Source organism: Macrobrachium nipponense, chromosome 1, assembly GCF_015104395.2.
Source record: "Macrobrachium nipponense isolate FS-2020 chromosome 1, ASM1510439v2, whole genome shotgun sequence".
Taxonomy (NCBI): domain Eukaryota; kingdom Metazoa; phylum Arthropoda; class Malacostraca; order Decapoda; family Palaemonidae; genus Macrobrachium; species Macrobrachium nipponense.
In genome coordinates, this window is record NC_087200.1 from 20,790,805 (window position 1) to 20,814,803 (window position 23,999).

Genomic DNA, 23,999 nt, shown 5'->3' on the forward strand with positions numbered 1-23,999 from the left:
AAACTTCCTCATCAAAAAACAATTCGAAGAATTCACATGGTGATAAGTTCCGGTATTGACTGTAATTCGCCTCAGGAAAAATTGGTTTTGGTGAAGAAAATGTTGCCTTTCTAGTCCACCCCTTTTGGAGTTTTGAAGCAATAACTAGAGTCATCATAGTTCTCCAAGTCCTCTCCTAAATTTCCAAGCCGAACTCCATTTGGAAGAGCTGCTTCACCTGCAGCATCTAATTGTTTACCAGAGAGATTATCAATTAGACCACCTTGATCTTCATCAGCAGAATCTTCGTCAGTCAGACATCATCAGCAGGCTCAATAAAAACATCTGCAGCAATATCTTCGTTTTTTTCTAAACTCTGCTAGTATTTCATTGACAGTCAGAGACTGAAATAAAAAAATAAATAAAAACGTGTTATCTCTGGATTAAATTTAACAAAGTAACTTATTAATGAGTTAAAATAACTAAAAGTGTAATAAAGTAAAGTAAAAGAAAGAAAATGAAGCCATAGAATGTTTTATATCACTAGAAAGATATTACTATCAGTTTACATACAGTAAAATAGAAAAAGGCATAAATGTCCCTGTATCATCCTAGCGTAACATATATGTCACAGAAAATATAAAATGCACTGCTGCCAATATTATAAATCTTAGATATTCATTATTAGCACAGACATTTCTCTATAGCCATATATCAAGTATTTTATCAAAAAACAATACAATATATCTAATGAAAATGGCAAAATGATACTCACTTTTTGCCTGAACTCATTTTCACACCGGAGCAAAAACAGCACTTCTGCACAGAACGGTGTCACTCCCTTGAATGAACTTCTATTCCTGTAAAAACTTGTATGCAAGTAGATACATGTATTAGCTCTCACACACAGGACCTATCATGAAACAAGTTTCAACATGTAAACGTGTGGTGTAAGTTAACTGAACATATGTTCTACGTAACATATATGTCACGCTAGTACAAGCACAATCGTATTACTTGTCAAACTAAAAAGGAAAGCTGGTTCTTAAATACGTTTTCTGTATGTCGGTAAAATAGAGCAAATGTGGGATTTTACGTGCACTGAAATTATATTAGTCATCTGCCACCGAGAGCATCTTGTAGATGCTGATGAGGTGCCACTGGATCTTTATTATAAGCGTCTGCTGGCTCGGAGCTGGTATAGATTCCAGAGGCTACCTAAGTCTTTAACCAGCATTTGTATGAGAAATGAAAGGCATTGGCAGTTTTATGAAAGTCACCCCAAGCAACCTCATCCATTCGCTTTTAGAGTAAATTTTATTGTCCGTGAATTAAATATGCCAAGAGTCGAGATTTTACCAGCAAAATACTCGGTTAGTCCCCCCTGGAACTTTCCAGAGGTAAAATTTTGTAGATATTTTAATTTTATCAAGACAGAATTGTCCAGTGAGGCCATGTGGTCAATATTTTTAGAACACTCTTTGCAGCATGATGACTCCACTGCAGTTTTCACGGATGGCTCAAAGTCAGATGCTGGCGTCGGCTTTGGTGCAGCCTTCCCTGATGTAGAGAGAAGCGGCAGGCTATCATCAGTTGCATCGATTTTTACAGCAGAAATTATATGGAAATTTTAAAAGTGCCTTTATTTAAAAGGGGGAAAAACAAAGTTTTAATTCGGAATGAAAGTAATTTTATTATATATTGTGACTCAAGAAGTGTTCTTCAGTCGCTGGAATCTTTTAACCCTTTAAACTCTCTGATTTTAGATATATTGGAATGGCTGCTTTTACTAAAAAGAAGAGGGAAAGAAATAAAGTTCTGTTGGGTGCCTTCTCATGTTGGGGTGGCTGGGAATGAGAAAGCTGACCAACTTGCAAAGTCTGCGGTCAACTCCCCAGAACCCACAAGATGCCTACTACCATATCGGGATTTGTATCCTCTAGTAGGTCAGAGAATTAAAAAATGTTGGCAGTCCCAGTTGGAGGATATTTCAAATAATAAAAAAATGCGTAGTATCACGTCATCAGTGTCTCCTTGGTCATATCCGTATATGCCAAGGAGACAGGAAACGATGTTGTGCAGATTGAGGATTGGACATACAAGACTCACTCTTGGGTTCTTGATGTCTCGTGAAAATCCTCCGTTTTGCGAGAACTGTACTGTGCCCTTGACTGTGAGACATTTGCTGGTTGAATGTCCCAGACTTGGGAATTTGAGACATAGGTTCCTGTCTTGGGGTCGTGACAGAGTAGGTAATTTTATCCTAGCTACAATTCTTGGAGAGGACTGTAATATAGAGCAGTTATATATTTTTATGAGGGAGGCAGGCCTCCTTAATTAACCAAATTTAAATTATACATAGATTGTCTATGTAAGAACTTATATATATGAACAAAATTTTTATATAATATATTTATAGATCTTTTTATATGAAATTTATCAAAAATGTAACTTTTTCTATTTAATTTATTTCGGTGTCAATTACCCAGATGTTGTGACGCCAGATAAAATACACAATCAATCAATCAATTAGGTCTGCGAGCATCTGAAAATTGCAGCTCTACATAATTCTCATGGAAGTGGAATTGAAATTAGAGGTTATTAAGAGCGTAGGAAAAACATTACCGGAAAAAGCGGGGAAAATATCATGCCATGGATTGTTAGAAATTGCTTCAGATGTATTGAATCCATTACACAAAAAAAAAAAAAAAAATAAAATTGGAAGTCAAGAGGAACGTATACCACTTCTGATGAAGTTACTTACTAAATAAAAAGCTTTAATGGTTGAATTTAAGACACCAGAAAAAGAGAAAATTTGACTTTTCAAGCATAACTATGAACAACATTTTTTAAAATCTTCGTTAAAATAAAATAAAAAGAGTAAAGGAATGCGCTGGAGAGTATGACGTCAGGTGCATGAAAAACAGAAGAGCAACGGATTCCTTCTGAAAGGAATGTTCAGAAAAGAGACTAGTAGATTCACATCAACCGTGCATCTGATGTCTAGGCCCGTCCCTTACGACGCTCCTCATTGGCTGTTGATAAGCCAATCACCGGGCTGGAAACCCTCAGTCTCTCGAGAGAATTCACACACACAGGATGTATGTTCCGCCTCTCCTGAGGGATACTTTTGAGCCTCGTGATTGTCTTTTCAACAACCGATCAGGAGCGTCGTAAGGGACTGGCCTAGACATCAGATGCACGGTTGATGTAAATCTACTATAGCCCGTGTATAGAGAAGAAGCCTCTAGCAAAAGGTAGCAGACCTGGAAGAATATACGAGAGAATGATTTAGTCAACGAAACGTGGGCATATTTCGTGAAAGAACAAAAAATACAAATATATACAGATTATCGCTAAGAAATGCCTATGATGACTTTTCTTCACATTAGAAGGACGGTTAGCATGTGGAAGGCGTCAGATGAATTTAAATATTAAGGATTTACATGAGTTAGTATAATAGAAATGGATATTGTAGTTTTCATGGATTAAACTCGAAGAGTGAGTGATCTAGGAAAACAATGAGCAGGAAAGTGGTTGTTTATCGGAATTCGCTTGACAGCTATGGGACCGGATTGAAAGGCGTCGTACGTAAGACTGGTATGTACAAAATAAAGATTATATATATATATTATATATATATATATATAATATAAATATAATATATATGTTAACGGGATATTAATCTCGTTTTTATTTGGTAAACGTGGAACCCCGAGCGTCAGGCAAACCGATACACAATCTTTCTCTCTCTCTCTCTCTCTCTCTCTCCAAGCGATCAACGGCTCGCGACCTCTCTCTCTCTCTCTCTCCACCTCTCCCCATTCTAACAGGTCATCAACTGAGAGACTTGCATTACAAAAATAACGTTTATTTAACAATGGAAAGATAATAACTCAAGTCTCACAGACTAATTAACTTAGTCAACCACCCCCACATTAAAATGTCTAAAACAGTAATTTGTCACACCAATTGTCTATTCTCCCATACGGGACTCTCGATCCCCCCCCCTACCAGAACACTCAATTCCCTCGCCTGAATCGTCTATTGATTAACTGATATCTAACAACTCAGCCATCTGGGTTGAAATACAATGATATAGGAGCAGATTCAATGCATCTAGGGAACCAAAGAAAATGCTGACATTTCATATAACAAACCATAAAGTCACAGGGGTTTGTTATCACTTCTTGCTAGAGAGAGGACTATTTGCTACTGAGTAGTGGATTTGAATATTTCAACAAAAAGCAAAACAACTATCAGTATGACTACCTTACTCACCTGTATGAGAATAGTCCAGCATATGATGTGTCTATTCCTCAACCCGCTTGTAGGAAGAAGAAAGGAGCAAAGAGAAAGAAAGAGACCAGCCAACACACTCATTCTCTCTTCCACACAATCATCATAGGTAAGATACAAAATTGCCCCATGAAGGGCACTGGGTGAATTACACAACTTGTTGGGCAGCCATCACAGGGCCCAAGGAAAATGTGTCCGAAGACCTGTGGGCAACATCTCGTAGGTTAAATGAAGTGAATGTGGACTGATGCAACCAGGTACCAGTGTTCAAAATTATATGACCAGCAAACTTTTTCTTAAATGCCAGAGAGGAACTTATACCCCTGATGTCATGTGCACAGACTCAACGACAGAACCATCAAGACGAGTAAGCCTGTTTGATCACGTCACATATCCAGAAAGAAATGATGTTCTTGGGAACTTCTTTTCTGGACCAATCAGTGCTAACAAAAAGCCTATGACACCTAGTTCTTGGATGGCGAGTCCTTTAAGATAACTTCGTAGGGCTCTGACAGGACATAGCAAGAGCTCCTGCGGGTCATTGTCTACAGTCATTCAAAGATGGAATGGAGAAAGAGGCAAATCTATCGTCATGCACTGAGAGATTCTGGGTCTTGGCCACAAATTCCAGGACAAATTTGAAGGTCACAGACCCCCAACCAGGGTTGCTGTTTTGAGGAATTTCGTCGAATAGTGTGGCTTTCTGGTGACATCTGGCAACCCTCCGTGGCTTTTCCGAACACAGGCCACGTCGCTGTGGAATAAAATTCCACGGCACTGAAGAAAAAGATTCTTCACTTTGCCTTTTTATGTTTTATTATGAAAATAAAGCTATAAAACATATCCTGCTTATTTATAGAAATGAATTTTATTGCAACCTTTACTTTTCCTCGACAATAATACTTTATATTAAAGTAGTGACGTCACTGACGTGGATTTTTTTTTTACGTCACAGAAAATAATTCTACACTGGGAAATACGCATTCTAACCATTAAAGTTTCCGCATTCTAACCGTTAAATCATAAAATTAACGTTAAAAAAATTATGTATCTTTTGTGTGGTATTAATCCAATATGGGTGATAAATAAGACAAATAACCTCTGAATTGAACTAGAGGTTAGCCTAGGCCTACAACAGTGACTCCAGATGTAAATCACACAACAGCGGCACTTCACCGTACATCCTTCTTCTTGACAAGGGTAATTGTCAACGATTAACATAATACATCATAACCATATCATTATGCAAATAATTAATAATGATATAGTAGGCTACTCAATAAATCTTTTTATTATTCCTCCAAAAGGCAGCCATGGCTAACAAAAAAAACAAAAAAAAATTGCGGGACGATTGGCTATTAGCAGAACTGACGACTATCAAACGGCACAAGGTAAAGGAAACAATCACTTTTATTCTTCTACTGTATTAATTTGATTTACTGCTGATAATTGTGAAAATTATACAAACTCTATGAATTTTTATAACTTGTGTTAATTCAACAGACAACCAACATTCATCTTGTCAGTGAAGCCAGTCAGACCCAGAATGACGAAGATCCCCATAGGCCTAATGTGCAACACCAGATAAAATTGGCAACAATCTTGCTGATTTGCTTTATTGCAGAACACAACCTGCCTTTCTTGATTGCCGACCATCTCATTGACTTACGTAAAACAGTGTTTCCAGATTCGGTAATTGAACAAGGCCTACAAATGAAAAGAACAAAATGCACTGAAATAACAAAAAACCTAGGTACCTGTATGACAAATGATTTAGTTGAAAAATTAAAGAGCAATTTATTTTCCATTATCATAGACGAGTCAACTGACGTCACTGCAAGCTAGTTCCTAACTATTATAGTTAAGTATTTTGACTCTAAAAATTGTACTATTAAGACTAGAATGCTAGACCATAGAGTGCTAGACCTAATGGATATTTATGAAGGTAATGCTGAAAACGTTGGTTCTAGTGGGGAAGTACTTTTCAAAAAACTTATGGGAATATTAGAGGCTCATCAGATTCCTCTGAGTAACTTCATAGGATTTGCTGCAGATGGTGCTTCAAATGTAATGGGTGCATTTTACTCCCTGAGCAGTAGGCTAAAGGAAACACTACCTGGGATTACAATTTTTAAATGTATTTGCCATTCAATTAATCTTTGTTCTTCAGAGATTGCGAAAACCCTGCCTAGGCAATGCGAGGATTTCATACGCAATGTCTATACTCACTTTGCACTATATGAATTCAAGCAATTTCAAGGTATTTTTGAGTTAAAACCCCACAAAATCCTCCATGCATGCCACACGCTGGCTCTCCTTTCACCAAGCAGTTGGAAGAGTTTTAGAACAGTGGAAGGCACTGAAAGAATATTTTATACAGAAAGAATCAGAGGAAAAACTCAGGGCAGTAGACTTGATTGTTAAAGACATGAACGACCCTTCAATTTATCTTTATCTAAATTTTCTCAACTTCATTTTGCCTACATTTAATGCATTAAATCTAATGTTTCAGAGGCAGACTCCAACTATTCATTTAATACATTTTGAAATAAATAGGTTGTATAAGACGCTGTTGCTATATTTCTGCCGTAAGGACCTTGTTGATAAAGCAGACTTAATATCTTTTGACCCTAATCTTGAAAAAAACCATGTGCCTTTGAACAATATCTACTTAGGGGCAGCAGTGCATGGGCTACTTCAAACCTAACACTACAGACATCAACCATTTTTAAACCATGTAAGGTATAGGTGCAGATCATTCATGATAAAAATGTGTATGGAGTTACAGAAAAGATTTAACTTAAAACATCCATTAAGGCATATCGCTTCATTCTTTAATCCTGATAAACTCCTTGATAACAACATAAAGTCCATATTACCAACATTATTACCTTTTACTGAAATTGTACCCAGTATTTACAAGGGGAATATCCAAGATTTAGACAATGAGTGGAGAAATCTCGACAGCATTTCCCTACCTGCAGAAGAGTGCCATGTTGGCCGAATGGATTTCGCTCTCGACTACTAATCCAGTGGTCCGAGTTCGATTCTTGGCTCGGCCATCGCGGAACCAAAGGAATTTATTTCTGGTGATAGAAATTAATTTCTCGATATAATGTGGTTCGGATCCCACATTAAGCTGTAGGTCCTGTTGCTAGGTAATCAATTGGTTCCTAGTCACGTAAAAATATCTAATCCTTCGGGCCAGCCCTAGGAGAGCTGTTAATCAGCTCAGTGGTCTGGTAAAACTAAGATATACTTACCTTTTACCTACCTGCAGAACTCAGGTCAGAACAGTGTAATAATATTATTAACTTTTATAGAACACTAGGAGAAATTAAAGAAGATAATGTGCATCAATTCAAAAATCTTGCTACATTTGCTTTACAAATTATATTATTGCCAATAAGAAACACGGATGCTGAAAGACTTTTCTCGAAACTGAATTTAATAAAAACTGATATGAGGAATAAACTTAGTTTACAATCAACTCGAGCATTAACTTTCGTTTCAGAGGCAGTGAGGGAACAAGGAAGTTGTTAAAAGTTTAAGCCATCAGACGCAATGGTATCCATTGCGTAAGAAAATATTAGCAATATTATGGATATAGCAGTTATTGTTTATTTTTGGTTCTTATATACTTAATCTGAAAAAAAGTACTTGTCTATGTTATTTTTGTCCTTTTGTAAGTTATTGGCTTGTGATTGTTTTGATTATTCATATGCTGTTTACTTGTAAATATATTGTGAAAGTATGAAATTGTTTTATTTAATCCATTTTGGGGTATTAGATTGGAAAGAAATAGAACTGTAGGATTTAATTTGAAATAGCAAAATAGTTTACCGTAATCAACGTTTTCTTTGAAAAGACCATGTCAAAATAGAAAAACCTTTAATCTCCCTCAAAAGGTGAAAATGAGGTTTGTACTTCGTTTTTGTACACTATACATATTGCAATTTTTTGCATCATATATTTCTGCATGTGACAGGTCTAAAATGAATGAGAAAACGTATAATTTACTGTATATCGATTTACAATATCATTGACCTTTTAAGTATGTGATAAAACGTTTGTTGAAAGTTTGTGAAGCACTCGCCTAGAAAGTGCCTTCATGAGCTGAGAGGACAGCGGAATTGAAGCTCACGAACGTTCGCTTCCGACTACGATTTCTTTGAAAATCAGAACTGCGTATGGTAACACTGCTAAAAGCCACTGTTGTGAAGAAAAAACGGCAACGCTGCCCCCAACCCCTGGTATGTTTTACATCATAGCTTAGGCCATAAAGCTCCCCCACTTTTCAAAGAAGCCAAGGCCAACAGGAAAAGTGTCTTCAGCATCAAATCTCTGTCTGATGATTGACAGAAGGGCTCAAATGGAGCTCAAGTGAGACTTCTCAGTACCAGCGAAACATCCCATGCTGGAGGCTAGAGTTCCCTTGGAGAGCAGGTCTGCACGAAACGAAGAAACAACAAGATCTCCCAGAATGAAGAGATGTCCACGCCTTTCAGATGTAACACTAAACTTGACACTGCTCTTTAACCCCTGATAGCAGAAACAGAAAGGCTTTTCTCATCCCTGAGGAAGACCAAAAAATCTGCTATATGCTGAACAGAGGTTCTGAGTGGAGAAACCCTGTCGACGGCACCAATCACAACAGACTGCCCAGTTCCCCTGGTAAACTGCTGAAGAATACTTCCTGAGGTAACTGGACATACATCCCGCTGCCCCGAGAAAAATCTCTCGCTCGGAGGAGATTTTGAGAACTCATTACCCTGTTCAGAACTTAATGGACCAGGCAAAACAGAGGGAAGGCGTACCTTGAGGTTGTCCCAAAGGAGTTTGGAAGCATCCTCTGACAGAGCAAGAGGATCTGGGACCGCCAAACAGTAAACGTCCAGCTTCCTGTCGAAGCGAGTAGAGAAGAGGTCTAGCATAGGCCTCCCCCAAACCTGAAAGAACCTGTCTACCACGACCTGATGCAGAGACCACTCCGTGCCCAGAATTTGGTTCCAACGGCTCAGCCTGTTGGCAACCACATTCCTCTTGCGTGGAATGTTTTGGCAGAGTTCCACCGAGTTCTCGATTGCCCACTAGTGTAACTTGGCTGTCAACAAATGGCGACCACTATGGTGTTGTCGGACATCAGAACCACCGAATGACCCTCTACCTTCTCCCGAAAGTCTCTCAGACCCAGAAAAGCTGCTTTCAGCTCCAAAGCGTTGATGTGTAGCAGCTTGTCTTCCGCACCCCATACGCCTGATGAAGTGAGGTCTCCCAGATAAGCAGCCCCACCTGTGATGGAGGTATCTGAAAACAGAAGCAAAGAGTCTGGAGGGAGAGAACGCCGAGGGATTCCCACCAAGAGATCCTGGTCATCCAACCACCAACGAAAGCCTTGCTTTACCTCTTTGAACGACAGTCAGGCAAGAGCTCACGAAAACACACCTGCATCGCCCGATGCCTGAAAGCAAAGTGGAATGTTTACATCTAGGCAGGCAGGGCCTCCCCACTCACCAGATGGTAGTTACTACCTAACTGCTTTCTTCAAGTTTTAATGGCCGTGTTTCAGCTTCACCATAAGCAATTCCTATTGTAAAGGAACAAGTTTATATTATGTGTAGGAACAAAATTAAATTTCACCAAAATTTTGTGGTATGTATTGTAATACTTAATTTCACCAATATTTCATGTTATTCTGGTATCCTTAATATTTTGTTTAGTAGGTGGGATACCAGAATGGCCTTTTCTGTTTTGAGATAAAGCATTGTATTTTCTAACAATGAGGATTCATTGTTGGTTACAGTGATTCTGCTGAGGATGACTGCCTATAGGACTTCAGTTTACCTCACAAAAGTCGGTCTATATTTGTACACTTTATAGCTGTATGGATAGAAACACAGGTAAGTTCATTTTACTTTAACAGTATATTAACATTTAAACTTTGTGAATCAGCCAAAGACAAAAGTCTTAATTTTTAAGTAATACAAGACCTCAAAGTCATGTGGAAAGGCCAAAGGTATATCAACATTTAAACTTTGTGAATCAGCCAAGGACAAGTCTTAATTTTTAAGTAGTACGAGACCTCAAAGTCATGTGGAAAGGCCAAAGGTATGTAGCAGAGACATTTTAGTGCTGACTACATTGTCCTGCGCAAAACACAACACACTGCAGTCAGTAACCCCCTTGCCCAAGGTTCGTCAACGTTAACTACGCATTAAAGTCAGATGCTTGTTACCTTTAAGAAAATTCAATTATTCAGAAAGCACTCCAAGCATTCATACATAATCTACATCCTAAACCTTTCATAGCTCGGCTATCAATGCAAATTCTAGCTTGTCAATAATTCAGAGCTTTGAAAATAAAACTATTTTACTATTGAACAAAATTTATTTGGCCCTCCTGTAAATAGGTGTTATTTGCATACCCTTGAAAAAATCACCAGTAACATCCAAAAAAAGTCAGTTTTCAACATCATAAATCACAAAAATTCTTAGCATAATGGAAATGCCTTCTTCATCACTGATAACAAATAAACAAATGACACATATAAAATATTAAAGCAATATCATTGTCATAGCAATGTTCTCTATAGTTATACTTTCATACATAGCGTTTTCTCCCGTCCCCATCAATGGACTAAGCTACTTTACAAATTTCAGCAGCTTTTTAATGCCATTCAGAGGAATCCTAACGTGCATTCATAATTGGCAGAGGAAGAAAGAAAAAATTGGCTGAGAAAAAAAAAATAAGGGGGGTGGGGGAATGAGCAATGCATGTCATCTAAATGACTGCATAAAGCTACAACTACCTTTGGCTACTTTCTTCTGGTGACATGAAAAACAAAATTTTGAAAGTGAGCATGATTGAAACAACAATTTAGACCTCAACAAACACTACATTCCAAGGTAATTTTCACCAATATCTACGTCATTACACTTTCAACAATGGATAAAGATAAAAATGGCACGAAACAATTCATGGCTATAAGACCTAATAATTAATCCACCAATCAGGCCAATAACGCAAGTTCTTTAATTTATGATATACAGCAAGTTCATGTTCATATTCCATTTTCACAATAACGTTATCTTAATATGAAAAGACCAGGATAAGGCATGCATTTAAATTTTTCCAATACATTATACAATATTCACATTCCAAAATTATCTTAACAAATGTATGAGAAAGGCATCTCTCCAATTAACTATATTAACGGCAACTCTACCATTACAGTATTTTGTTTACCCTCGTAATCGTCATATATTTACAAAATTTCTACATACATGATATATTACTGTTAAACTTTTTCTCAAAGCACTTTCAAGACAAATAGAAATCTAATGAGCAATAATAATTTCTCAAGGTCATAGAGGAAGAGTTTGAAACATGAAGTGATTACCAAAAAATAGGAATTCATTGACAACGAAGCCAGCCATAATGGTCATGTACAATAATACTGTGAGATTACTATCTGATGTAACCTGCAAGTACTGTCACAAACACAACATACTTACAAGAAGTTTTATTACCTTTTTTTTATCCTTTTCTCATTAAGTAAATATAGCAAGATGCATGATAACAGAAAATATGGCTGGGGTAATTCTAACCATTTTAGGGGAAAACAAGAACATCCTATTAGAGAACTGCATTAATCGAAAGTTACAGACATTCTGCATAGCGATGAAACAAGAAGCCCAGATGATATATGAAATCCCTCAATTGGACCATTGCCTCCAAAAATATAAGCTCTGCAATAGGATGGGCAAAGAGCATATCACCATCCCATCAACAATGGCGAGGAATAGCAGAAGGAAACACATCTCCATATGCTGTGGGTAAAAGTTTCACTTTGAACAGACATTCTTATTGTATTGTAGTGTGGAGCTAAAAATATGGAGAGGGAACCTTCAATGCTATCAAAAATCTATTTCAAAACCACTTTAGTTCTTTAATAAATAAATAATACTACTATCAACAAAAACCTACTTTATAAAAGAAACTTGTTCAGTTTAAAAGCCAAACACAAAAATGAAAAATGGGTAATCAATGAAAACTTTTTTTTTCCCAAAACCAAATTAATCTGAATTGCAAATCCAAGAGAACAATTTTAAATGAAACATAAGAAACTCAGTGTCCTGCCTGAGTGCAAATTTTTCTGGGGCTGACACAAAAAAAGTTCAATACCTTACCACAAAATATGCTTCATTATTAATGCTATTTTACAATAATGGCTTCTTAAAGAATATACAAAGGTCAGGAAAGAAAGCAAAAAGGAAGATAAATTACAACAAATAAAATAATTTGTGGGAAATGCAGTGATTCACCCCAACCTTAAAAGCTATCTTGTTTACTTAAGACTGAAAGTATGTAGACTTGGTAATAGTAGACTAAACTTTTCATCAGGCATGACACCTTCCTTAACAATGCACACATCTGTAAAGAATATTTCTGAAAATAATGGTAAGCAAAATCCTGACCTAACAAGAAGAAATAATTTAAATATATATATATATAACAATAATAATGATAATAATAAATACCTGTCACCCTTCAGTGGGATGCTACTCATGTCTAAGCATTCAGTCTTACATAATCAAGTAAAAATAGAAGTATGACAAGATTTACAAAAGAAATTTTTTTTTCTCCTGAATCTCGGTTTCACTTTTGTGCAGAGAATTAAGTGCAGCGTTTCAAACAAACAAACCAAAGGGTATAAAGTGATCACCGCATACAATAACAATAACTCTGGACTACCCTTCGTCATTATCATCATCGTTTCCCTACCCTGGGAAGGCAGCAGCGCAAGCACACCATTATATGGTCTACAGTAGAGATTAGAGTGCAGCACCAATATCACTGGTCCTTTATAAAAATAATCAAGAAATTCAGGGGGGATGACACACAGCAAGAAGAGAGTCTCTTGCACTAAACCACTGCTACAAACCCAACCCCCTGGAATCTTCCAGTGACCAATCACAGCAAAGATGGAGACGTATATCCTATTGACTCTAAAACACCACATTATTACCCAGCATCAGTTGGAACGCACAAATGAACGGCCCCTGTTGAAAGAAAAAGAATTAACAAAAGAGGAAAGCATTATGAAATCGAGCAAAAATGTACAGGAAAAAATGGAATTTCTCTTGAAGGAATGCGCAAAAGAATACATACTGAGAAACTGTACTACCTAATGTCTGAATCTGTATTTATGACTGATACGTAAATAATTCTAGGTAACAACCAAAAATTAAAATCCTCACACAGTTATTTAAAAGTGGACAATGGACAACAGAAGTGGATATTTGATTGATAATCAAATAGTCATGTTAACCTGTGAAAGGTTGTGTGATTAGTATATCATAACACTGTACACTATAACATGATAGTGAATACACACCGAGCACTTGACTAGGGTGCATATGCAATGGTAAGTGAAAGTTCAATTGATGTACAGTGGGAGAATAACTCCCTTTTATGTAAAGAAATATAGAGGTACATATTTATTACAGCATACTATTTATTTTTCTTTAAACCAGACTACTATTATCCTCTAAAACTCCAGATAACTGGCTCAATAGTAATTAGGAGTACAGTGTTCCGTAAATACAAATCTAATAGAAACTTGATTAGTACTGAACAGCACCTTAATCTAGGAAAACTGATTAGTAGTGGGCGAGACCTCATCCATTTGAGAAAATCTCTAATCACATCACACACACACAGTCTAAAATTGTGAGGACCAGAGATGTGTAACAGTAATGTGTAAGGAAGGCATTCCATTAAAAATTACAGGATTGTAAATTTTGAACATAATCACAAACGTAATGAGAATGAAGGCAACAGACTACAGAGCTCTTCAGCTATTCGTCGATCTGAACGGAGATTTTGTGATGTAAAAGCACTGGTTACTAAAATTTGTGTAATGGTTTCTACATGGATTTATACTCAGTCCTGTGTTGATATTTGTGACAAATACATGAAAATCAACTATAAAAAGCATAGCCTATAGTAAATTAACATGTAAAACAGCAAATGGATGCTAAAAATAAAACTAACAAGACTTAATGATAAGGAAAGAGTTCTTGACTACTTGTAAATAAAAGTATCCCATTAGTAAACATGAAAATTTAAAGTGGTGTATAAAACCTGTACTACTGTTATATGAAGCAACAAAAGAAAACTGATTTTGAAAAAGAATACAAAACTTAAATTACACCTAAACTTGACATACATATGATGTGATAAATCTCTTAAATTGAATGTTAAGTACATGACAGTTTGTTAGGAAATTAGATATCTATAAGTATTTAAGTGCAGGCTCTGATCTTTGGGCATTTATCCCTAACAGATACTGTTACTGATCAGAAAACCAGAACAGCTATTGTTACTGATTAGAAAACCACAACAGTTACTGTTACTTATCAGAAAGCCAAATCCATAAAGTATCTGCAGTGGGAAGACCTTATGCAAGTTGCAGAGATGTCATGACCGGTGGATGCAAAATAGAGCAAGATCTCGATAACAGATGGTTTGGATATATAAGGAGGGTTAAAGAAATGCTTGTCAAAACATTAGTAGACACAAAAATAGTAGCAGGCAAAGACTGTACAGTTTGTAAGGGTTGTCCAGAAAATCATGGAAAGGGGATATCAGTACGTCTACATTGGATGGGAATGCAGACCATAGTGCATTAAGACAGAAGTGAGTGAAGGGAAGTCATTTTGTAAAATTTAGTACCTAGTAAATGGAAGATCTTGAATATAAACATTAACACTGTAATTTTGAAGATGTACAGTGCAATTAATTGCTCTTTTTTTATGGTATTGTTCTGTGTACAGTTCTCCCAAAAACTCCCATCAGATGTTTCCAATGAATTTTGATTATGGTACACATTTTTGAAAAATTTACTTTTGGACAAATGGGTAAAATGCAATGTATATAATGAATAAACAGAAGCATGAGAAAAAGTTCGGCCAATTTAGCTACATCAACATATCGAAAAAAATTCTGAAATGAAATGGTAACATTATTGGACACCTCACTTTCTATGAAATGATTACTACCAGGGCTGGTGCTAGGAATTGTGTGGCCCCATTAGAACATTCAAACTTGACAAGACAACATTCAAGCTCCCTCTCTTTCTCAAAACTCTATTCTCTTTAATCTGAGATTATTATTATAGAATTGAAGATAATGTTTTGTCTAATATAAAAAATTGTTTTCCAAGAGTGTACAATAAGGTGAAGAATAATACTTCATTCTTCCTTTTATGTTTTGATCAATTTAGTCAAATAGGCTTAAAACTGACCCTGATTACGTACTAAATTATAGTTTACATATCTATCTTAGAGTAGAGAAGTTAAGTAAAACTTCTCATACAGGAATGCAATTCAAGTCCCATTTGAGCTACGCTGAAAGCTAACTAATAATGTAAATGATAATATATAAGTCTCTGATGAAACATGATTGGAGAAATTTATTAACATCATTATCATGAAAATGGTTTAGAAAATGTAATTGTTAACAGGTTAAAGCATAGTTGCAGGAAGAAAAATTTATGATAAAAGAGTAATCACATGATACCTAAACAACTTTTAATCTTGAACAATTACAAGTTAAAAGCTGAAATCACAAATTACTTTATTTATATGAATATTTACTTTAATGTGGTTGGGTAAACATTAATAAAAGATCTATACATACATTATGTAGTGTATTTTTTATGGATTTTGATATTTTATGCCAACTTTTTCTGTAGCACAAACAAACTTTACTGTATTTAATATACTATATTTTCTGTCCAATAAAAATAAATCTGCAATCCTATTGTTTACAATTTTTTTTTACCCCTTTCTATGTACCCAGTTTTATCCATAATAAGAGTGATGGTTTGAAAATGTTCTGATGATGCAGCATTAGTAGGCAAAATATCTAATCGTTAAAAATAACAAATACATTTTCTCTTAACTACAGTAAGAGGCCTCAACTGCTAAATGTGTTAAGACCTGGATGAAAACTAGCATACCATATATGACAAGAGTATAAGGCAACCTTTCAACCTTAACCCTTAATGGACAGATTGATCTTCGGGAGTAGTAGTAACAGGTTTGGGGTGGTGGACGGATTGATCATAAGCAATACAGTGGTCCCCCCATATTCGCGGGGGATGCGTACCAGACCCCCCCCCGTGAATAGTTAGAACCCGCGAATGTTTGGAACCCCTATAAAAATGCTAAAAACAGCCTATTTTGTTAGTTAAAACTCAAGAAAAACCCACTAAAAATTTTCATACATGGTTTTTTTAAGTTTTATCACAAAAAGTGCATTTTATGAAATTCATAAAAAAAAAACCAGGAATTTGTGGATATTTACCATAGAAAAATACCGCGAATGCGCGAATTTTCCGCAAATAATGCAGGGAAACGTTCCCGAGAGAAATCCGCAAATGTGAGAGTCCGCGAATCTGGAGAATGCGAATACGGGGGGTCCACTGTATTACGTGCCATCAATTAGGAAAGGAACGGGCGAGAAAGTGGTGCCAATACTTTTATAGCCCATAAATTCACTAATGGCATCTTTTACACTGGCTAAAATCACGAGTGTGGGCATCCCAGGACTTCAGTTCAGCTTGTGACTTGAAGGGAGAATGTTCTGCGTCTCTCCACGACGTCTTTTTTTGTAAATTTGCTCGTAAATATACCAAGGGTTTGCTGTTGATTTTGTTTTTGTCTTACAATAATATGTCAGTTGTAAATGTAATTTTACAAAGAAAATTGCAAAGAAATATTAGAAAAAACATGTAAAAGAAAAAAAGGTTACTGAATCTTTGTTCTCTGTAAGTTTACGTAAATATTTTTCAACAAATATGCTAAGAATTTGTTACTGCTTTCACTTCTTATCTGTTTGTTTAGATATTTTGTGAGCAGTAGTTATAATTTTACAAAATAAAATAATTTTATTTATTTATTAGAAAGACATATAAGTTGGTAAAATTTACGACTGTCTTGAAAAAGAGGGCCCACAAGGGGTTGTACAGTCATTTTCAACTTCTTGTGGAAGGTAGGGAAAATTTCATAGAATTTTTTTTTTTTACCATGTACACTCGGCAAGGAAAGTTAAGATGCAGTTTTTTTTAACCTTCGGACATATATTGTTCAATAATGCCACACCTGGCAACTCTAGTAAGCGGGCAGAGCTTCAAAATCATATCGTTTGTTGCTTTCTAGATTTCCATTAACTTTATACCATAAAGATTCTGAAGAGGTCCTATAATCATTTATACTTGAATGTAGAAACAGGCTCTATATTATTCATTAATGTTGGTTTGGTAACGTCAGTTCACGGTAGAATATCAATTACCCTTTTTTAAAACCTACTGTGAAACCTTATTTATAAGTAATGTTTGACACTAAACTGACGTAAAATTCCTATGTAATTAAAGACGGATCTTAAACAATGAGAGAAATTGTTTTAAAATTTCGGCAGTACTTGTGGAAATCGTGAGGAACAATACAGAGAGAGCGTGCACGCATATGCCTATCGATAGAGATACTGAATTCATTATATTTACTTTGAAAGATTAAGTGATAATATTTCTTCAAATGTTTCAAAAGTGGAGAGAGAGACCTTACCTTACAGACCTTACATCTTGTTCGGGTTGCCCCAGGTCCCTCAGTGTGAGGCACCTCTAATGTCTACCAGAGAGTTGCTAGTACATCTTCCGGTATATTTTGCATCTTCCAATCTTGGATGGTCTGGGATGCAGTTTAGATATTTGTCGAGCTTATTCTTAAACACATCTACGCTCACTCCTGATATATTCCTCAGATGAGCTGGCAACGCATTGAATAGACGCTGCATTATCGATGCTGGTGCGTAGTGGATTAATGTCCTGTGTGCTTTCCTTATTTTTCCTGGTATAGTTTTGGGCACTATTAATCTACCTCTGCTTGCTCTTTCTGATATTTTTAGTTCCATGATATTTTCTGCTATTCCTTCTATCTGTTTCCATGCCTGAATTATCATGTAGCGTTCTCTTCTCCTTTCTAGACTATATAATTTTAAGAATTGTAGTCTTTCCCAGTAGTCTAGGTCCTTAACTTCTTCTATTCTAGCTGTAAAGGACCTTTGTACACTCTCTATTTTTGCAATATCCTGTTTTGATAGTGTGGGTACCATATCAGATTGTCAATATTCAAGTGGGACTACGAAACATATGTTGTTTTTTTATAAAGCATAATCATGTGGTTCAGCTTTTTTCTTGTTTTTTTGGAAGTGCCGTAACAAACATTCCCATTTTTGCTTGTTACATTTTTGCCAACAGAGTTGCTATTTTGATCATTGCATAACAATGTTGTTCCTATTCTTCATCACAAACCAAGGTCTTTAACTGCTTCCTTATTTGTGATGGTCTCATTATTAGGTCCCTTATATGCATATAGCTTTCTTTCTCTGTCTCCATAATTTATTGATTCAAATTTATCAGAGTTAAATACCATCCTATTTACCTCTGCCCAATCATATACTTTGTTAAGGTCTCTTTGTAGAGCGTTCCTATCTTCATCACAAGTAATTTCTCTACTTATTCTTGTGTCATCTGCGAAACTACTCACTACCGAATCCTTCACATTATTGTCTATGTCTTCAATCATAATAACAAACAGTATTGCAGCTAACACCGTACCTTGCGGCACACCGGATATTACCTTGACTTCATCCGATTTCTCGTCGTTTGCAATAACTATCTGTTTTCTGTTGTGTAAAAATTCTTTTAACCATCTTCCTACTTTATCCACGATATTGTGTTTTCTAATTTTCTTCGCTAATAGTTATGGTATACTTTATCAAAAGCTTTTGCAAAGTCTAAATAAACCACATCTGTTTCATTTCCGCTTTTCATATTTTTGAATATGTTCTCACGGTGGACTAACAGTTGGGTTTGTGTACTTTTTCCGGGTACGAAACCATGTTGTCCTTTATTAAACAAATTATTTTTTATTAAATGTTTCATAATATTTTTCTTCATTACCCTTTCATACACTTTCATAATATGTGATGTTAGACTCACAGGCCTATAATTACTTTCCTCTAGTCTTGATCCACTTTTGAAAGTAGGGGTAATATATGCTAATTTGTGCTCATCATAAATCTTGCCTGTATCTACACTTTGTCTTAATAATATTGCAAGTGGCTTTGCGATGAATGAACTACTTTCTTTAACAAAATAGCAGGAATTCTATCAGGCCCTGCAGCAGCTCCATTTTTAATTTCATTAATAGCCTGCACAATATCAGCTTCATTAATATCTATGTCAGCTAAATATTCACTATTTTCATCCTTACTTCTATATCATTATCTTCATTATCTATTCTAGGGGTGAATTCTCTCTTATATCGTTCTGCCAGTATGTTGCAAATTTCCTTTTTTTCATTCGTTAATCTCCCTTCAATTCTCAGAGGGCCTATTTCTATTCTTCTTTTATTCATCTTCTTCGCATATGAGTATAATAGCTTGGGGTTTTGCTTGATATTTAATAGGGTTTTTTCTTCCAAGTCCCGTTTTTCATTTTCTTTTGATTGTATAATCTTTTGTTCTGCATTTTCTATCTTACTTTTTAGTTCTATAACTTTCCATGCATTTTTTTCTTTTGCAAGACCTTTTTTCCACTTTCTGATTTTCTGGAACAAGATCCTTCTGTCTCTTGGTATGCATGAATGATGTTTACTTTTCTTCTTCGGTATATATTTTTCCACTATTTTCTCCAATATTTTATATAATATCTCCGTATTTACCCTTATGTCATCACTTACGAAAATGTTATCCCAATCTTTGTTTAATTCTTCATTAATTTCTGACCATTTTATATTTTACTGTAGAAGTTGTATTTTCCATATCCTTCCCACTTTTTCATTTCTTGCTTATCTCTATTTTCACTTGCTTTGGAATGAACTGTTAATTCTATGACATTATGGTCTGAAATATTCGCATTATAAACTATTATTTCTTTAACATAATTCATCTCGTTCACAAATACTAGGTCTAAAGTATTTTCCTTTCTTGTTGGCAGGTGATTTATTTGTTGAATGTTGTATTCTAGTAGCATATCTAATAGCTTTTCAAATTGCCTCTTATCTTCTGCACTACTATTACTCTCTTTTTTATATGTATAAGTACAACCACAATCTCCTATTCGTTCTTTCCAGTCTACGAAAGGAAAGTTGAAGTCACCAGATAGGAGAATAGTCCAGTCCTTGTGATTTCTACATATATCATCCAATTTTTCAATTATTAAGTCAAACTCTTTAGTATTAGGAGGTCTATATATTACTATGTTCATCAATTTTTCAGATTCAAATTCTACGCTATTAGTTCACATTCTGAGTTACTATATTTCTCATATATTTTTCCTTGTTTTTTGTCTTTCCCATATATTGCGGTTCCCCCTTGATTCCTATTTTTTCTATCTGATCTATAAGTTTGGAACCCTTTTATTTGATCATCATTCCCAGTCTCTTGGGAATACCAGGTTTCACTTATATTCATTATATCTATTTTCTTTTTTTTCATTTTGGGTTAGTTCTTCTAAGTACTCTATTTTTCTTTTTGAGTTACTCGTAACTAAACCCTGCGCATTCATCACTATGATGGTTTGCGTGTTTCTCCTTCATTTAATACTGGTAGTAATAAGGATTTTCCCATGTCTCTTTTCCTGTTCTGGTATGTTGTTCTTTTTTTCATTTCCAGAAATTCTGACATTAAAAAATCCAACTTTTCCATAATATTTGATCTTCCTTCATCATAATTATTCATTTTGTGTCTGAATCTGCAATTTTCTCCGTTGCAATATCCTCTTGCATAATAAATACAGTTATTATCTCTTGAGTAGAATTTCGGAGCTGATGCTTTGAAATTTTTTGCTGCCAACCTCTGCATATCTCATTGTTGGTTTGCTTTTCTCTTTTACCTGATATTCTTGATTTCTCTCTTTATTTGTTTCTTTCTTATTTTGGATTTTATTACTTGGTTGGTTATTTATTTGATTACGATTCATGGCTACAGGGTGCATATATTTGCATTTTTTGTCGAACTTACATCCTTTTCCTTCTTTTAGGTTTTTACATATTTTGGATGCAGATCTCTGCAATCATCCCCATATCCATCTAAGTATGCACATTTACCATATATTTCATAGTTTTGACATATCTTAGGATGTTTGTAGTAACATCTTTCTCCAAATCTGCAATTCCCTCTTTTCAAAAGGTTGCAGATTTTGTCTTTCTTGTCTATTTTTTCCTCTTTCCCGTCATTGTATAGATCTGGGTAGAGCCTCTTCGGGATTTGCTTTTCTGTTGTCATATCGTAATTTATTTCTTCGTAGGTATGCTGCTTTATTGCCTCATATGTAGTATCAATGAGTATCTCTGCATCCATACTTTTATCTTGTTCTTTGTTTTTCCTTATTTTTTTCTGTTCATTTCATTTTTGTTTACTTCTCTTCCGTTTTCCTCCTCTTCTTTTTCTTTTTCTTCTTCTTCTTCCTTCTTCCTCTTCTTCTTCATCCTCAACTATTTGTACATTCAATCTTGATTTAATAACATTGTCTATCCATGATAGACATGTTGAACAAAAAATTCTTGTATCTTTTCTCAAATCTTGTATTACCTCAGCACTGTGGATGGGTCGGAATGTTGCATGCAGCACATTTTCTGATTAGGTTTTGTGGATTGACTATGCTTATACCAAACCTTACACAGTTTTGCATGCTTGTTTTGGCATTCTTTTTCCTAATGCATCAATTAGGATATTCACAAGATTCACCTTATTCATTTTCTTTGTCGGAATATGTTGGTTTATGTATATTTTCTTTATGAGTCTCTTGACCACTTGGATTTTATTTGGAACTTCTTCAATTATTTTCAAGATGTTTTCATTAGATTTGTTCCAGTTTGAAGGATTATATCCTTCTAATATATCTATGAATGCTTTTGTATCTTTTTGGTTAGGACTGTTGCTGATTTCATAGATGAGAAATGCCAGTTCCCTTCCTGCTACCTCATCGTATTGCGAATCTGCTAGACACGCCAAATTACGCCACCTCTTCCCGCAGTTGGAACTTACTGCCATCTTGTTCTGATTTATAGTATTACACTTGATAAACTAACTTTGAAGACGCTTTATCCTACTATTTTCACACTAATCTTATCACCGATAGTTCACGAACACTTCTAGATATTTCTCAAATTCTAGTCGTATGTTAAACTTGTGATATCTGTTGATTAATCTGACTTCACGCGGGTACGACTCACCAAGCAAGATGGCTACTTACGAGAGAGAGAAGAGAGAGAGAGAGAGAGAGAGAGAGAGAGAGAGAGAGAGAGAGAGAGAGAGAGAGAGAGAGAGAGAGAGAGAGAGAGTTAATTCTCAAAAGAAATTCATACCCACAATTCATTATATTTACTTTGAGAGATTGAGTCTAATATTTTTTCAAATGTGTTTATAAAGGAAGGAAGGAAGGAAGGAAGGAAGGAAGGAAGGAAGGAAGGAACAGAGAAAGGGAGGAGCAGAGATAGAGAGAGAGAATGAAGAGAGAGAGAAGAACGAGAGGAGAGAGAGAGGCATAGGCCTAATCTATAAAGATACTTAATTCTATATATTTACTTTGAGATTGAGTGATAATATTTTTTCAAATGTGTTTTAAAAGTGGAGAGAGAGAGAGAGAGAGAGAGAGAGAGAGAGAGAGAGAGAGAGAGAGAGAGAGAGAGAGAGAGAGAGAGAGATGAGAGAGAGAGAGAGAGAGAGAGAGAGAGAGAGAGAGAGAGAGAGAGAGGAATATCTGCTTACGTGAAAGCTTAGGCCTATTTATAACTACTTAATTTCATTCTATTTTCTTTGGGAGATTGAGTGGTAATATATATTTTTAAAGTATATTTTAGAAGTGGAGAGAGAGAGAGAGAGAATTATAGTATTGGAGATGGACTTGTGAAGGGGGAAAGGCAGAAAAAAGAGCGGTGAGTCAGTGCACAGATACCTGAGAAACATGGTGATATGACTGCCAAGATCATGCTGCACTATGCTCGATGAAATTTGAAGGATCATAATATTCAAGTTAATTCTCAAAGAAATTCATACCCTAATCTTGATTTCATTCGACAGTTGCCGTAACATTCAAAGATTGTAAAAAGACATGGAAAATTTTAGACACAGGCTGAGGTCATTCTTGCTCTCTTGATATAGTCTGTACTTTTCAAAATTGGGCTTCATCCACAAATCATTCATGAAAAAAGCTGTGTTAAGTAAAAATATTTATTACCACAAATAACTTAATTTGTATTGCACAGGCAATTAAAGTTTTATATTGTGCGAAAAATGTTGATGTGTCGGGAGATCTTTCAGCCTCGCGGCAAAGAAATGCAGTCATGTAGGGCTGTATGCTACTACGAACTGCTTTGTAATGGGAGCATATAGCCAGAAAATCTTTGAGCTGACATGCTACTTTAACCTTGATAAAGATTTATGTTTAAAGACAGTAGCTTTGTAAACAGCAACTAGCATTTGATCCATGTCAACATCAAAGTAATCAAAGTGTGAAATCCATTACGGAAGCCAGTATCCAGTGACTTGCTCTTATCCACTCAAAGTTCTAGGGCTCCTCCTCACATCATAGAAAACGCTCTTCCGGATGCAAGTAGATTTGCTCAACCTACCTTAGCCGTCGCAACATT

At 35.6% G+C, this 23,999-nt stretch overlaps 1 protein-coding gene across 2 annotated transcripts in view; it reads right to left on the reverse strand.

The window, feature by feature from the left end:
* Positions 1-10,645: 10,645 nt before the first annotated feature.
* The window catches only part of LOC135219156 (actin-related protein 2/3 complex subunit 2-like), a 152,955-nt gene continuing 139,601 nt past the window's right edge, over positions 10,646-23,999 (reverse strand). For both annotated transcript variants that reach the window (XM_064255679.1, XM_064255678.1), the window contains one exon: positions 10,646-13,340. Coding sequence is in view for 1 of the 2 variants with exons in the window: in XM_064255678.1 (XP_064111748.1) it covers positions 13,313-13,340 (28 nt within the window). In the remaining variant the exon portion in view is untranslated. The remainder of the gene's footprint in view (positions 13,341-23,999) is intronic.